Source organism: Prionailurus bengalensis, chromosome D2, assembly GCF_016509475.1.
Source record: "Prionailurus bengalensis isolate Pbe53 chromosome D2, Fcat_Pben_1.1_paternal_pri, whole genome shotgun sequence".
NCBI classification, from domain to species: domain Eukaryota; kingdom Metazoa; phylum Chordata; class Mammalia; order Carnivora; family Felidae; genus Prionailurus; species Prionailurus bengalensis.
In genome coordinates, this window is record NC_057351.1 from 28,882,306 (window position 1) to 28,900,572 (window position 18,267).

The 18,267-nt window shown below is 37.4% G+C and overlaps 1 protein-coding gene across 8 annotated transcripts in view; it reads right to left on the reverse strand.

Annotated features, from left to right (window-relative positions):
- The window catches only part of HERC4 (HECT and RLD domain containing E3 ubiquitin protein ligase 4), a 139,909-nt gene extending 130,148 nt beyond the window's left edge, over nt 1-9,761 (reverse strand). For 5 of the 8 annotated variants that reach the window (XM_043596458.1, XM_043596457.1, XM_043596456.1 and 2 more), the window contains exons 1-2: nt 9,648-9,761; nt 7,610-7,913 (exon numbers count right to left, since the gene is read on the reverse strand). In XM_043596458.1, coding sequence (XP_043452393.1) covers nt 7,610-7,835 — 226 coding nt within the window. In that variant the 5' untranslated portion in view covers nt 7,836-7,913; nt 9,648-9,761. Of the gene's footprint in view, nt 1-2,948; nt 3,075-7,609; nt 7,914-9,165; nt 9,584-9,647 lie in introns of those variants that run through there. The other 3 variants (XM_043596459.1, XM_043596455.1, XM_043596460.1) reach the window with 3 other exon arrangements.
- Between the last annotated feature and the right edge of the window lie 8,506 nt (nt 9,762-18,267).

The window sequence follows — 18,267 nt, forward strand, 5'->3', positions numbered from 1 at the left end:
AACTGTGAGATCAAGACCTGAGCTGAAGTTGGACACTTAACCCACTGAGCCACTCAAGCACCTCTCCCTTGTTGTTTTAAAGGGGGCACCCTTATAGCCTAACTGATTACCTCCAAATTCTCTCCCCTCCTTTATAAAAACCTGATAATTCTCATTACAATCAATCAGTGAATACACACCCAATTAAAACCCTAACTTGATTAATTCTATAACCTGACCTCAATTTTACCTTCTAACTTTCTTGCTCTCTATTCTCAGACATTTTAGTTAACTGGACTACAATTCCCTTAATAGGTCTCCCATTTGTCTATTTCCATTTGAGCTAAGCTACCTATAAAGCCTCTTCATTCTTTCCTCCTTTAAATACTTATATCCTTCCAGGTCATATGCTATCTTCCCTATAAAAAGTCACCTACAATCCATTCCATTCCAAATGGCTACACTATTCCTCTGTACACAGTGTTCTGTTTATGCCTTTTATAACACTTAGCACATTAGATGCATTTCTACTTATTTCTGCACTTGTTTTATCTTCCTTTCTAGATCTTTAAATAATATTCATCAATTATATTCAAAAGCTTGTCAAATGAATACATTCTTAAAACTTTCATTAACAAATATCTTCTAAGCTTATCAATTTTGTAGGTTGAGGCACAACTAAGCTTACTTAAATTTTTAAAAATAAATTGGTTATTGTTTTATTCTAGATTTGCTAAAATTAAAGATGTTCTTTTTCCTAAAGAAATTAACAGAGATGCAAATAAAGACTAAACTGATATATATATTATTCATATATATTTTATTATATATATCATATATATTATGTATCTCCAAAAAATAGGAGAACACAAATTTTGCTACATTTAAATGATGAAGTGTTAAATTATCATTAACAATATCACTAAACAATATTGTGAAACATGGGGAGATACTTATTATTCAATTGTTACTGAAAAAAATTGAGATATAAGAATATACTTCCAGTCTGCAATCACAAACATATGAGTATAGAAGAAGTGTTAAATGACCATAGTATTTACCTATGCATGATGGTATTATAGTTGATTTTTACTTTCCTGTATTTTTCAAATTCTCTACCAAGAATATGAAATACTTTTATAATTAGAAAAAACTATACACTAAAAATGTGTTATTTCAGAATAGGAGGACACCTAGCAAAGGAATAAAATGTAACTAAGCTTAAATATTAATAAAGAAATAATTACGATCTTTCAAAATTATGTGAAAAACACATTATTAAAGAACCCTAGAACATTTTCTTTAAGGTGAAGAAAAGCTAAACTAAATTTCTGCCATCCTAGAACTGAAGAAAAAATAATTACATGCAAATTAAATATTATGGTTTAAAGACTGAGCCACCAATATTCAAGAAACTTCCCTAACATTGAGAGAGAATGAGCTGGAAAGGGGCAGGGGGCAGAAGGGGAGGAAGAGGGGGAGGGAGAGGGACGGGAAAGGAGGGGGAGGGGGAGAAGTAGAGGGGCAGAGGGAGAGAGAGAGAGAGAATGAATATGAATCTTAAGCAGGCTCCATGCATAGTGTGGAACCCGATAAGGGGCTTGAACTCACGCCCATGAGATCACGGACCTGAGCTGAAATCGAGAGTCAGACACTTAACCAACTGAGTCACCCAGGTGCCCCGAAAATTCCCTTTTTAATAACAATAACTCCAATTGAATACATTTATATACAGCATAGGTTTTTCTTCCATGTAAAGTAACTATCACAATTCATTAAGATGATTATATATCTTAGTAAATAATTATTGCCTTAATTCCATCAGCATGAAAAGAACCCACAGAAGCTAAAAGGAGATAAATCATGGGCTCTTCAGTATGGTTTCTTCACTAACATTTCCCACTTTTCTACTCACTAACACAATCCTACCACAAAAAGCCCTTGCAACAACATATGAATACATGTTCCTTATTAGATTTTCTTTAATAGTTACCTGATTAAAGATTATTCTTTAATATGGGTATGATACATACCCAGGTACTTGATACGCTTTCTAGCCTAGGAAGACACTTGTAAGTATCTATGAAGTGAGATTTATTTCTTCAAAGCAATTATAAAAATACATATGGTATCTGTGAGAAATGAGCTTTAATAGTACTACACATTTTTATGACACTGGGAACACAGAACCCTAAGAATACTTACTAAAGAGATGATGGAAACTAGACCACTTAAGATTTCACCTGCTACAAGGATTCCTGCTCAAACCACGAAACTGAAATCTACCATACTCCTGTCTTTTCAAGGAAAGTAAATGGTTCACTCCCAATCAAGTAAAAACACCAGCATACCAAAAATAAAGAAAAAAAAAAAAATCAGTTCTAAATCCTTTAAAGAAGCCTCTATTTGTTAGACTGCTCAGATTAGGCATCTACTTCTATTATTGCCTTCTCCAGGGTTAAAAGTTTTAATAAAGCATTCACCAAACCAATGCATCCTACTTAGAGATACATGGCAGACTTAATACAATATAACTAATCCAAGTTCCAATGTTGACACCAAATCAATCCCACCTGGCAGTCACTATGGATCTTGGATAGCACAGCATAGCATTAGACAACAAAGGGATATAGAATGAGATATATAAAAGAAGAAAGAGAAAAGACTGGGTTACCACAGTAGTTTGTTCAAATATTATTATTCATACCACACAAGGTTATAATGAAGTACCAAAGTGGTATCACAATGCAAGTATCTTGGTAAAATAATGATTTATTTCAAAAGGCCATCAAATAAAATGGCAAAGAAACAAATTAGTATTTGATCTGCCTCAAATAGAAGATATTATTGTAAATAATTCTAAACATAAGAACAATTTAGTGAATAAGGTAGGAGACTGGTAGACTTAATTTTTCAGATTCAATTTATAGATGTTCACCAGTCACCTGCTGTTTTGACAAGTTACTTACCAACTTGTGCTGCCATTTCTCCGTAAATTTATCCCCTAAGATGAGGATAATTCTTGCAAATTGTGTCACAAGCATTTTGAAAGGAACCATGAGTTATTGTGTAATGCTCTTGATATTCCTCAGATGTAGGGTCCTACACAAAGTAAAGTATTATTATACATCTCTCTAACAGTAGTCATCTGTTTGCATTATGATTTTTTTTTTCCCTACCCTTGACACTGTGTTCTTGGGCACTAACCTTCCTCAAAGTAAAGTGTCCAAAGCAAGCCTCCATTCCTGACCCAAATAATTACTTTTTTTCAAGTCTTCAAATCATCCACATCTTTCTCATCCTTAGAAGGTATCATGAAAAGTAGGAGTTATAAAACATAATAAGCTTCTCTGGTATTATATGCTTTGGTTCAATAATATGTGGGATAATTTGGTATTTATAATCTGCTCTTGTGAATAATTTTATTTCACATATTTATACATTTTCCTATGTTACTTTTAAAATTTCAACTATATTTTAAGTAGTTCACTTATAGATTTATGTTTTATGAACAGAAAGAGCAAGTGAGAAAAATGAAGAAGCAAAAGGGCAAGCAAGTAATTACTGCTATGTGACCAAAATGCTTTCACTGGACTGACTCAACAGCAGAAATCACCATTTTGAGATACAATAAACAGAATCGATGCTCATGATTTTTACATCTTCTGTAGAAGAGTTGAGCATAGGCTACAACATATTTTATCATACTATTCAAAACTTTATCTGTTGCTGACTTTGCTAATCAAGTTAGTCTTCAGTTCAGAAAAAAATACATATATGTGAATTTTTAGTTTGTGTTGGCACAATATTGTATCTTGAAAACAGAACTCTCAACCTTCTTACACAGTGCCTAAAATGGCTTATTTCTGAATTTATATATGGGAAGGGAGGAGATAATAAAACATGGTATCTTCACTGTACAACTTATAAAAGAAAATTTTTAAGGTTTTTTTTTTTTTTAACTCTCAGAATTACATTAAAATACTGATGGAAACTAGTTTCCTCCCAGGTTAATATTCTTTTATCTTCTAAATATGGCAGGGAAAACCTTCGTGGGATAAAGGTAAAACCACATGATTTAGCATGGTCCCTTAACATTTGCTAGCCTACTACTCGTTAGTCTCTTAATCTCATTTTACTTTAGTTACTTTATTTTACAAATGAGGACCATAACACCTGCCCTAGATACCATACAAGATCATTATGAGGATTAAATGAGATAATCTAACTAAAAGAACTCTGTAAACCTCGAAAAGCTATCAAAACAGTAATTTTTAAAAAAACTACATCACATTATTTACAAATTTATGATCGTATAATATATAGTACTGTTTCTAACATGAAACAAATGGAAATAGATGTGCAAAACATTAGGACCATGGTTACCAAATAATACCTATGATTGAATATACAGTGAATAAATGATCTTGTTAAGAAAAGTACACTTCCTATACTTTATCTTAAAATCTTCAGAAGTGAATTTGGAAGGAAATATAAATAAAACTATTTAGATGGACTGGTCTAGCCTTTTAAAGATCAAATATATTTACCTGTTACCTATGAATTAAGAGCAAATAGCTATTAAAAAAAATAGGTTTTAAAAAATTCTTATGAAGGAAAAATATACACATGAAAGTGAAATAGATGTTCACTTCTCTGGAAATAATCAGCGCTAGTAGTGATACCAAGGGATATACATATACAAGAGGACGAAAATGAACATGGACACAATCTATACTCTTGGTATAATAAAGGATATCAGTGAACCCTTCAGATGTGGTTCCTAAAATTTTCAGAATGGAAACCTCTCCCAACAGGCCACAGGTCAAATCTATTTACTACACTATAACGCTGAGTCCTTGGTAGGTTATGATAACTCTCAAGAATAGCTTACCCTTAATGAAGCCACCTGTTTCTCTTTCACATATATTACAGAATATTTAGTATGCTTATTTATAAGCCAGTCTCTACAAGCAAACAATTCCTAGCTCCCTCCTTTCTGTTTGCTTTCTTTCTGTCAGTTTAAAGCTCTGACAAAGTGAATTTTATTATGTGGTTCCAGAAATTCAATCAGACTCACTCAATTACCAAAAACTTTAAAACCAATTAAATAAGAACTCCTTACCTTTTAATTCAGTCCTCAAACTCACAAATTTAAAAAAAAAAAAAAAAAAAAGTTGGGCAAGGAGTACATTCAAATCTATTAAAGAATTATTCCCAAGGGAAATAATTTTAGTTAAAAAACATTAACAGTTTCTACTCAAACACCATAAATCAAAACTAAGCTTAAAAGAAAAGTCCCTATAAGAGTAACTACCTCCTTTTGAACTTTTACTTTCTCCTACTTCTGTAACCCAGATATACATCAATGAATCACTGAATCTGGACACTTCTAGTAAAAAGCTTTTCTCAAGATAAGGATCCTCTCCTATAAAACTAAACTACTTGAGCTCCAGAATTATTTTCTGCCTAGTTATGTGATCAATGGTTGAATTAAAATTAAGACTTCGTTTTCTTCCAGAAATATTTCATTTATCCCACAATGACATTTCCCATCAATTAAATTTCCTAGTTTCAAGGTATATATCATATCATGTCAACTTTCAATTCTCTCCAGCTATTTCATTTTATGTATGCCTTAATTCCCAGCCCAGCCTCTAAATTTTTCAAAGACAAAGTTCATGCCTTTCATTTTTATATTCCATGAATGTACCCTGGACAATGAGGCAATCCTAAATAGGTAATGTAAATTAGGTTAAACCCACCCTCCCAATTTTATATTACCAAATAATGCTTTCAAGATGAATCAATACAGTGATATAAATGTCACAATGTAATCATCACAATGTCAACATGACCACAAAAAAAACCTCTTCTGGCTAGTTAAGTTTCCCAGAATCTTACCTACAGAGTTAAAAGCTATTAAAGACACATACTACTACTGCAAAGGGTCTACCCTTGCCCTGGACACAAAGCAGATGCTTAATAACATTTAAAAACTTTAAACTTTAATAAACTTCAGTAACTATATTGGCAATTTCTATGTGCTGGCTTTGCACTTTTTATCTGCCCTACAACCTCTCAGAAATTCCTAAAGCAATACAGAAATATATTCAATTATTTCTGTGGAGCATGTTAAGTATAAGAAAAGCAACAGCCCCAAAACCATGAAAATCTCAACTTGAGGCAGCATTCCAAGCTAAACAAAAAAGGTAAAGAATACATCTGCCTCTGAAGCAGTGATAACAAGTACATAACAATAAATTACCATTCATGTCTACACATGACAACCTCAAAACCTAAGATATGAAATTCTGATAAGATTCCAGAAAATATTCTTAGTGAGGTCGAATACAAGACAGCTGCCACTTTACCTTTAGAGTTCTGCAATAATTAAACCTACTGTGTTAAGGATTACTACCATTCATCCAAAAGACTTAAATTACAAATTAAGCCACAAAGAAAAAGATTAAGACCCTACCAACAAAGAAAGGATGAAAACTATACAGTATTTACAAGTTAGAAAGGTGAGGTTTGGCATGGTGGTGAGATGACATGAAAGATGAATAACATGCCTTAATATTTAATATCTTACTATTTTACACCTACATTAACCTCTCAAAAGTAGACTAACAATAGCAATCACTTAAATAATGAAGTGGTAAAGAAGAATAATTGCCATAGAAAATGCTTAAGTGCCATTATTGTTGAAGTTAAAGAAGAATCTGTAAATCAGTACTGCTATGGTCTATCTTATCTGAATTTACCATCTTAAGAATTAACTTTTTGTAATCATAATGGAGTCTTCTTCAATTTCTTTCATAAGCTTTCCATAGTTTTCAGTGTATAGACTGATCAAAATTGAGAGCAAAATTCACACAACAATAATTCCAAGTGTGGTAATACCTTATTTTAAAATACGTACGTATATTTAGGAAAAGAAAATGTGAGATGTGACCAAATTCCTCAAAAATTCTCATTACACTAAAAATTATTTTACATTTGGCTTATATGACTCCTACAAAATCAGGACATATTATAGTCACAAAACTTTTAATAGCTGATACTACTACCTCAAAGTAGGAGATTAGAGGAATAAAACATATTTCAAACTAAGCCAAATAAAATTATGTATTTAAAATACTAGAGTAGGGACAACAATAGAAAAACTAGGATGTATGTCAGGCAAGCTTCCATCTTATTTATTTTTCTCTGATGTATAGAAAACAACACAGTAAATTATGCAATTAAAATCTGCCAAGGTGGCTGAATAGTACTTATTAAACAGGACCTACATTCTATATATGCTCTATACCTATATATTCTATACTAAAGAAAAAGCGTATCCACACTGCATGCTGGTTTTCTCAACTGTTTTATATCACCATAATTATGTTCTGAAACCAAAGCTTCATACAATAAGGGTTCACAACAATAGTTTAAAAAAACAGAAACCACAAAATAATTAAGTACTCAGAAGCATGCAAATGTAAAGGATATATTTAACTCCTAGTTTGCTTTTAAAGCTTGATTAAAAAAATATGGGTTTAGGACTAGAGAAATTATTTGACATTTCAAGCTTACAAGATACAATTATTAGAAATAGTAAACAAAAAATTTTTCAACTTACCTGGTTTCTTTCTGGATTTTTCATGACCTAGCTGTCCTAGATCATTACATCCACACGTGTACACTGTTCCATCATCCAGAACAAATACAGTATGTCTGAGTCCACATCCCACATCTCGGACCTTTTTATTTATAAAAAAGTCACTTTTTCTGGGCTCTAGTACAATTTCTTCATCAATTCCACCTAACCCTAGCTGTCCAAAAGATGCATTTCCCCAGCACAACATGTTTGTAATTCTTTTGGTCTTCCAGTTTCAATATAAAATTTCCTCTGAAACACTGGAAAGTTGGAGGTATCCCTATGTCTGAGGAAATACAAAAAAAGTTAATATGACTTCAAAGGAAACATGTTTAATTGCTCTTTAAAGTGCTAGGCTACAATAATCACTATATAGTAAACATGGAATCTATTTTATAATATGCTACATTAAGGACTATCCAGTTTCAAAAACCAATCAGTTGTATTTTTAAAAATATGTCATACATTAACATTTGCAGAAAATGGTTTACTCTCCATGATTCTTTGCAAAATTTAAAACATGTGGACTAGTTTTGACTTTTTGCTACCTTGTGATAGACTAACAAAAATATTAAGTACCTTAATGAAATTCATTTTAGCTTCACTTTAAATAATTTTATCCTGAGCAAGAAATAAAACCGGCAAAATCAAGTATATATAGTGAAAATTTTTGCCAGTTACACAAACATAAAACCTTTCAATCTCCCTCAAAAAACCTTTTAATACCTACCTCTACATCAACAGACAACTTAAGTTCTTACTTGTAATCAAAATAAAACCAATGATGTAAACTTTAAATCCCCCAGTATTTAAATGATCTAATAACTGAAATAATAGGCCTTCCAGAAAAGTATGGTTCTCTCCCGTCAAACCTCAATCTTAAAACAATCGCTTGTGACCTCATCACTTACTTAAATTTAAAACTAAATCCACGCACATAACCACATACAAAAGAAAATATGCAGTTTAAGTATAAAGATGGTCTCCCAAATTCAACATTTTCTATTATAAGTGGTAATCCTGATTGAAAAATATTTCCCCGGGGAAATCTGTATCTATGTATATACCTCTGAGACAAGTATTTGAAAATGGGGGGGGTGGGGGGGGTGGGGAATTGCAAATAACCCTAGCACTGAAGATTTTTCAAGAACAGAAATGGGGGCTGGGACATTGATAGTCTGGTGGCGAAATCTGTAGAACTTTCCAGTACACTGGAAAAGACACGGATATCAAAGAGCCCACTTCATCTAAACCCACACAGATTTTTAAACACATCGCGTTACTAAATCACACAATTACAGGAAGTCAGCCTATTCCCGTTGTTGTCACCCACATTCCTTACACAGAACCTGAGAAGTTTCAAAACCCAACTTTCCTACGTTCGGGCTAGCAATTGCCAAAGCTGTCCATTCCATGACCTATCCATTCAGAGAAGTTTGATTTCATTCTTTTGGGACATCGGAACTCGATGGTTCCCGAGAGTTCTGCATTGTCTAACCGTATTTTTTTTTTTTTAAGAATAGAGGACAGAAAAATACCTCCAAATTCAGCGCACAAGGTTTAACCATCCTTTTCTTTAAAAAAGGCAGAAGGAATGGAAAAGGCGTCCTCTCGCCAGCAACAGGTAGGGAAATGAGAAGCACTTTACTCCCATCATTCCCTGAACAGGCACTCAGCCTCAGCTCATGGGAACCAGGAGAGCGAAATCGACTGCACACACCCAACCCCGCGGGCCGACCATTCAACTACGGCAATCTCCCGCTCGCAGCAGCCGCAGAGGCCAGCCGACGAGGCTCCGCACTTGGGCGGCCCTCAGTCCGAGGGAGGCCCTAGCCCAGGGAGGTGCGACATTCCAACCCCCCGGCCAGAGAGCACCGACACAGTCCTCGTCCCCCGCCCCCCACCCTAAGGAAGCGCTGAGAAAGCAGCCAGCGCCAGGCCGGCCTGTATCCGCCCAGCCCAGCCAGCCCCCTCCCTAACGCCGTCACACGCCCCCGAATCCACCGGGGCAACGACTCACCCAGCCCCTCAAGGCAGGGGAAGCCCAGGGCGACGGGGGGCGGCGCCACCCCAGAAAGCGAGGCAATCGCGGCAGCTAAGGCAGGTCTCCAGCTCCTGGACCCTCCTCCTTCAGCCAGCGGCTGCGAACACCAGAGCTCCTCCGGCGTCGGTACTGTCCGCTGCTCTCTTCCCCAGCTCCTGTGAAACTTTACCGGGTACCTCAGAGAAAAGCAGCAGCCACCGCTGTCCAGTTCAGAGACAGCCGTCAGCGACCCGGATGGAGCGGGCGGGGAAGGACAGGAGGCAAGCGGGGCGGAGAGCGCGAGGGGGTGGGGAGAGTTGGGGAAGAGACTGGGGAGGAGAAGGGAGAGGGGGAAGGTAGCTCGCGGGGAGGGGGGAGGGGAGGGGCAGGCCGGAAGTGAGCCATGGAGCACGCGCGCGAGCCCTCACACTTCCCGGCCCGCGCGCCTGCGCTGGAATCCTCCCAGGGCACCTCGACCCTGGCGCTTGCGCAGTGTGCTGTTTTGCGTTGCTTTAAGAGGAAAATGCCAAATACAGAAGTTGGGAGTTTGCGAAGGCGTGTTGGGGTGATTGGAGTGTCTTGTAAGAGCGCTTCTGCGCTCAGAAGGGCCTTTTAGTGAAGAAAATCTCTTCCTTTGTTGGTTTGGTTGTCTTTCTGCCCCTAGGTTCCAGTCTATTATTTCATTCTACCTTTTTTCCAAGGAGAATTTAAAGTAACCGATAAACATCACCTATACAAATATAAAGGCGGGTGAAGCCTTTTATTTTACCCTTACCCTAAACCGGAGCTAGTTAGTCTGAGGATGCCAGGTATGTTCGCAGCTATGACTGAACCTACTGGCATTAAATATCAGCAACACCAGTTCGGTCTCCTAGTGAAGTGATGGCTGCACTTTTCTGCGCTCTCCCTGAAAGATAAACTTACAGAGAAGGGCTTCCATTCAGAGAAAATTCAGCAGTGCATGTGACGAGAGTCGCTGCTTCATACAAACGAAGTCTGGCTTTCCTAGGGCAGTCTTCATAACAACCTCTTAAAAAGGAGGAAAACTTGAAACAAGGCACTCTTGAAATTTTGTTGGACTTTGCTAGACCTGTGAGTTTGGCGTGAATGTTGAGAACTCAGGAAGAATTCCACAATAAGCCACATTTCTTTATGTCATTGAAATAATCTATTTTAGATTAGGAAATGCCTGTGCTAGAATGTGTATGTGCGTTATTTTCTTAGGGCTGCCACAATAAAATATCAATTGGATGGCTTGAAACAACAAATTTATTGTCTCACAGTTACAGAGCCCAGAAGTTAGAAATTAGTGTGGCAGCAGGATTAGTTCTCCCTTGAGGTCTCAAAGGAGAATGTTTTCCGTACATTTTTAGCTTCTCGGGGTTGCTGACAATCCTTGGTATTTCTTGGTTTATAGATGCATCACTCTAATGTCCATCTCCATCTCTGCCAACACCATGGTGTTCTTCCTGGTGTGTCTGTGTCCAAATTTCCCTCTTATAAGGACACCATTCATTGGGTTAAGGCCCACCCTGATCCATTATGACCTATTTTAAACTGGATTACATCTGCAAAGACCCTCTTTCCAGATAAGGTCACATTTTCAGATACTGGAATTTAGGATTTAACCATATCTCTTTGGAGGATCCAGTTCAACCCAACATAGTATGTTATAGAAACAAGTATAAAAATGACAAGATACTCAAACAAACATAATTTCAATATTGGGAGAGGTGGGGATACTAACAAAACATACTCTATTCTTATTTTATTATTCTCCTTTGCCCTTTTAGGACTTTTGTTGTCTTTTAACCTTAAGGACTTGATGTCTCAGTATATCATTAAAGGGGAAGTTATGGGATCTGGGATCTTTAAGATATGTACTTGACACTGCAACAAATAAACAGTAAAATTTGAGTGGCATAGCATAATTGAAGTATATTTTATCTTTTAACAGTCCAAATGAGTGTTCCTAATGACTGATGAAACTGATTTTCCAGGAACAGTGAGAGATGGAGGCACAGAGAGCCTCTTAAAACGCTTGTCGGGGAGGTGCCACGTACCACTTCTGCACCAACATTTGCAAGAACTACACACCTAGATGCAAGGAGACTGGGAAACAATACCTGTCCAAGTTCCCAGGTACTTCTGTAAACCATGGAAGAGAAAGCATGAATTGGTAGACAGCTATCTCTGCCACATGGATGCATCTCTGTATGGAATATTTTTAAAGCTAGGTCTTGCTTGTTAGAAAGTGGAAAGAACATTTCTAGATGTTTGTTTTAATCTTATAAATCTTTGAAACTGTGGTGCAAGATCTTAGAAAAGAACGTGTGATTATCTTTAAGGTAAGACAAGTATAGGTTCAGAGAGTTATTGGGATAATGTAAATTTGTTGTATAAAAGCATTAGATCAATGAGTATGGCCTGTAGTGCTGGTTTCTCTGGATTCATAGCCTGAAGCTACAGGCCATCTCATACTTCTATCCTTCTATCCTCCCAAAGACACCTCCAGACATTTATTAATGGTCTGTTTTACAGAAAATTACTTCTCAGTCACAATTTTTATAGATCAGGAATATTAATCATATCTCACTGGGTTGTTGTGAGGATTTAATAAGATAACATGTACTGTGCCTTGTACCTGGCAAGTGTTTTGAAAATACTAGCTTTTTATTTATTTACTTAATTTAAAAAAAAATTTTTTTTTAATGTTTTTATTTATTTTTGCGACAGAGAGAGACAGAACATGAGCAGGGGAGGGCCAGAGAGAGAGGGAGACACAGAATCGGAAGCAGGCTTCAGGCTCTGAGCTGTCAGCACAGAGCCCGATGCAGGGCTCGAACCCACAGACTGAGATCATGACCTGAGCCGAAGTTGGACGCTTAACCGACGAGCCACCCAGGCGCCCCAATACTAGCTTTTTAAAAAAAATTTTTTTAGTGTTTATTTTTGAGAGAGAGGAAGACAGAGCCCAAGCAGGGAGGGGCAGAGAGAGAGACACACACACAGAATCCAAAGCAGGTTCCAGGCTCTGAGCTGTCATCACAGAGCCTGACAGGGGCTCAAATCCACGAACTGGAGATCATGACCTGAGCCAAAGTTGGATGTTTAACCGACTAGCCATCCAGGGGCCCCCAAAATATTAGCTTTTATTATTACTAATATTGTCTGTCCTGAACTACAAGGTGTAAAACAACATTTGAGAAAGCATTTCCTCTCACCAGTAATGATATAATTTTAATTTAGAAAGAAAGTAAAATACTTTTTATCTGTTCTTTTCATTAAAAAAAATTATAATGCGGGGCACCTGGGTGGCTCAGTCAGCCCCGCGTCCAGCCCCGCGTCGGCTCTGGGCTGACAGCTTGGAGCCTGGAGCCTGTTTCTGATCCTGTGTCTCCCTCTCTCTCTGCCCTTTCCACCACTCTCACTTTGTCTCACTCTGTCTCTCATAAATAAATAAATGTAAAAAAAAAAATTTCTTTTTTAAATAATAATGCTCAGACTGTTGAGAGACCACTAAAAGGGTATTTGTTATGTCCCAGGCTATCCCTTGCTACTTTCCATCCAGCAATACTGCTTTTGCTGGAACTCACCTCACCTCCTTCATTCACGTCTCTACTCATCACCTCTCCACTCTTCCTTCACCACCCTATCCATAATACTACCCCCACCACTCTCTAGAATCTTTTTCTGCTTTATTTCATTTCTGTTATCACTACCTGATATTTTATTGCATAATATATAAAAGTATAATATTATATTTATTATAGTACATATTATTACATGTCATATACAGATAAATTTTAAAATCGATAACTGGGGCTCCTGGGTGGCTCAGTCGGTTAAGTGTCCGACTTCGGCTCAGGTCATGATCTTGCAGTTTGTGAGTTCGAGCCCTGCATCAGGCTCTGTGCTGACAGCTTGCTCAGAGCTGGAGCCTGCTTAAGATTCAGTCTCTCTTTCTCTCTGCCCCTCCCCCACTCACACTCTGTCTCTGTCTCTCTCAAAAATAAACATTAAAAAAAAAATTTTTTTAATAGATAACCAGTTGTGTACAATCTAATATACAGCTTACCTTGAACAACACAGGTTTGAACTGCATGGGTCCACTTATATGAATTTTTTATAGTAAAATGCCATAAATGTATTTTCTTTATGACTTTTTAAATAGCATTTTCTTTTTTCTAGCTTACCTTTTGGTAAGAATACAATATATAATACCTATAACATACAAAATATATGTTAATCAGCTGTTGATATTATTGGTAAGGCTTCAGGTCAATAGCAGACTATTAGTAATGAAGCTTCAGAGGAGTCAAAGTTATACACAGATTTTCAACTCTGCTGATGATCAGCATCCCTAACCCCTGCATTGTTCAGAAGTCAGCTATATTAAATAGATAGATATATAACTTCTGTCTTCTCCACTATAATGAAAACTACAGGGGCTTTGTAAGGCAGGGGTGTTGTCTGTTTTACTCAGTGCTGTATTCCAAATATCTTGAACAGTTCCTGGCCTATAGCATATACTCAAAAAAATGTATTGAATTAATTAATTAATGGTGCTGGCAGCATTGTAAATTATCACAGCCTTTTTGTAAATAAATTTGGCGATAATGTTTCACAAGCCAGTAAATTTTGGGGTGCCTGGGTGGCTCAGTCAGTTAAGCATCCAACTTCAGCTCAGGTCATGCTCTCATGGTTCATGGGTTCCAGCCCTGCATCGGGCTCTGTGCTGACAGCTTGGAGCCCAGAGTTTGCTTCCGATTCTGTATCTCCCTCTCTCTCTGCCTCTCCCTCGTTCACACTCTGTCTCTCTCTCTAAAATAAATAAATATTTTTTAAAAATTTAATAAAATTTTTTTTAAAAAGCCAATAAATTTCACTCAACAAAAGTTAACAATATTTGTTATGAGACATTGCACTATTTACCTGAATTATTTCACTCCTGGACGCTGGCCTAAGGACATACAAGATGCATTCAACAAATCTTTATTTAGCACCTACTAAATTCTAATAGGAGAGATAGATAAAAACAAAGAGGCAGCAAATAGAATTATGAACAAAGATTTTTAGTGTAATGTGATTTCTAATAGAAATTAAAAACAACCTAAGTTTCACAATTGGAGAAATGGAATGTGTGGCAAGATTACTCTTTTTATTGTTAACATTGAAAGAATTTGTCACCAATAACCACCAAGTCATAGATTGATTCTGCCTTGAGTGGAAAACTGGAAAAGCCTCCTCCAGTCATTTTACCCCCTCCTGCATTCCAAGTTTAGAGTCTTCAATCAAGTAGTTGTATGCCCACGTTTACTTGAGTCCCTCGGTGGAATCCCTTCTTCTGGAGAGTTCTGCCCTTTCATCCCCTGTCTTATAGGCTCAATAGTTATCTCTTCTCCTTGGTCTTTGATCTATCATTATGGCTCCAGCCTGAAATGTAAACAAGGCAGCCAAATCTTCTGTACAATTCTTCAACAGATCTTTACTGAATACCTACTCTGTGCTGCCTTCCCACTTCTAGTTATATATATAGTTATATACTATATATATATACTATATATACTATATATATATATGTACTATACTATATATATACTATATATATGTATATAACTATGTGTATATATATGTATATATGCATACATATATATATTATATATATACACATACATACATACATACAATTAGGGGCGCCTGGGTAACTCAGTCGGTTAAGCATCCTACTTCAGCTCAGGTCATGATCTCATGGTTCATGAGTTCAAGCCCTGCATCGGGCTTTCTGCTGTCAGCACAAAGCCCACTTAAGGTTCTCTGGGTCCTGTTCTCTCTGCCTCTTCCCTGCGCGCTCTCTCTCTTTCTCTCAAAAATAAACATTAAAAAAAAATCTTAACAAAAAAACAATTAGGTCAGGGTACCTGCTTGGCCCAGTTAGTTAAGCATCCAATTCTTGATTTTGGCTCAGGTCACGATCCCAAGATCATGAGATTGAGCCCCACATCCAGCTCCACACTAGGTGTGGAGTGTGCTTAAGATTCTCACTCTTTCTCTCTCTCCCCCTCTCCCTCCCTCACTCCCTCTTCCTCTCCCTCTGCTCCTACCCCCCATCTCTCAAAACAAACAAAAAAGTTAGGCACCAAATGAAAGTATTTCAAACTGTAATAAATACTAAGGAAAGAAACAAGAAGTAGAAATGGAGAATAGAGTAAGCCATTGAAATAGAATAGACAATGAAGGTCTCAGTGGAGGAGTTGCTATTAAAACTGAAAACAGGAGGCTCCTGGGTGGCTCAGTAGATTAAGTGTCTGACTTCATCTCAGGTCATGATCTCACAGTTCGTGAGTTCGAGTTCCTTGTCGGGCTCTGTGCTGACAGCTCAGAACCTGGAGCCTGCTTCAGATTCTGTCTCCATCTCTCTGCCCTTCCCCTGCTTGTGCTCTCTCTCTCTCTTTCTCTCTCTCAAATATAAAATAAAACATTTAAAAAAAACTTTTTAAACTGAAAACAAGTGCCTGGATGGCTCAGTTCGTTAAGTGTCTGACTCTTGGTTTTGGCTCAGGTCGTGATCTCATGGTTCGTGAGATCAAGCCCTAAGTCGGGCTCCACACTGACAGAACACTCAGCACAGAGCCTGCTTGAGATTCTCTCTCTCTCTCTCTCTCTCTCTCTCTCTCTCTCTCTCTCTCTCTCCCTCTCCCCCCCCCTTCCAAAAATAAATTTAAATAAATAAGTAAATGTGAAAACAGAGAAGGATCAAGCCTTGTGAAGAGAGGAGCAAAGTGGAGCCCTTGAGGCAGGAAAGAACTTGGCATTTTCCAGAAATTGAATAAAAATTGGTGTAGATGGAGCTCAGGAACCCAGCTAGGTGTTTGGTGATAAGCAGTCAGAGGCTAGATCAAGTAGGTCATATTAAAGAGTTTTAGTGCAGTTACTGCACTAAGGGTTTAAGGCAGGAGAGGGGGCATCAATTATAAGTGTTAAAAAGATTCCTTTGCTGCTGGACTGGACAGGATTGCTGAAGTAGAGGAGGGTAAAATGGAGGAAGTTATTTAGGAGGCTTTTGCAATAATCCAAATGAGAGATAATAGTGGTGGGGACTAAGGTAGTTGTGATGGAGATAAAGTGAAAAAGACAGTTTCAAAACATACTTTGGAGATAGGACTAACAGGGTTGTGATGGATGGTTTGTAGGGGATCACAGAATGGGAGGAATGGTGGGCTGCTCACTGGTAGTTTTCTGACTTGAGGACATTTACAAATGAGAATGACTGGTGAGCGAAGAGGGAAGACACACTTTAACTAGGAGAAATTAAGTGTTCTGACCTTAAGTTTGAAAAACCAAGAGTGTGTTTCTGTATTCATTTCGTAGGGTTGCCATAACAAAATATCACAGACTGGTGGCATAAACAACAGAAAATTATTTTCTCTAAATTTTGGAGGCTAGAAGTTAGACATCAAGGTGTTGGCAGGTTTGGTTACTTCTGAAAGGCCTGTCTCCTTGGTTTGCATATTGCCCCCTTCTCCCTGGGTGATCACATTCCTTGGTCCGTGTGTTCTCTGTGTCTTAGTCTCCTTATAAAGACACTGGTCATATTGGGTTGGGGCTCACCCACTTAACCTCAGTTTACTTTAATTACTTCTTTAAGCCGTATCTCCAAATATAGTCATATTCTGAGGTACTGGGGGTTAGGACTTCAGCATATGAATTTGGGGGAACATAATTCATCCCATAACAGTTTTTTTTTTTCTTTTGAATTGCATTGTAAAAAGTCCTTCTGTTGGGGCACCTGGGTGTCTCTGTTGGTTAAGCACCCAACTCTTGATCTCAGCTCAGGTCATGATCTCACAGTTCGTGGAATCGAGCCCCACATTAGGCTCTGCCCTGACAAAGTGGAGCCTACTTGGGATTCTCTTTCTCCTCCTCTCTCTGCCCCTCCTCTCCTCAAAATAAATAAATAAACTTAAAAAAAAAAAAAAGTCCTTCTGTTATCCTAGGTGTTTATTGGCCTAGCCCAAAGTGAGTGAGATAGAAAAACTCTCTTCTGCCACATAAATGAGAAATCACAGAAGAAAATTTGGCCTTCCTTTTTAATACATGCAAGCAAAACAATTTAATTGATAATATATGTAATGATATATGCCATTTAATCTATAACATAAAGAATAATTTTGAATATTTATTATAGAATCTTTCTCAACTGTCCTCACAATTATGCTAACATCCTTTCCTTCTCCAAATGTACATTCTGGCTTGAATTTCTTTTTTTTTTTTTTTCAATGTTTATTTATTTTTCAGAGAGACAGAGCATGAGTGGGGGAAGGGCAGAGAGAGAAGGAGACACAGAATCTGAAGCAGGCTCCAGGCTCTGAGCTGTCAGCACAGAGCCCGACGCGGGGCTCGAACTCATGAACTGTGAGGTCATGACTCAAGCCGAAATCGGATGCTTAGCTGACTGAGCCACTGAGGCATCCAATTCTTTAATTTCTTTCACAGTGTTGCAGTGTCAAATGATAGTAATGTTCATATTATGAATATCTGAAACATTTTTAAATGCTTTCTTTTTGTAACTCCCTATAATTTGTGTTTGCTTCCCATCCCCCAATTACAGGAATTC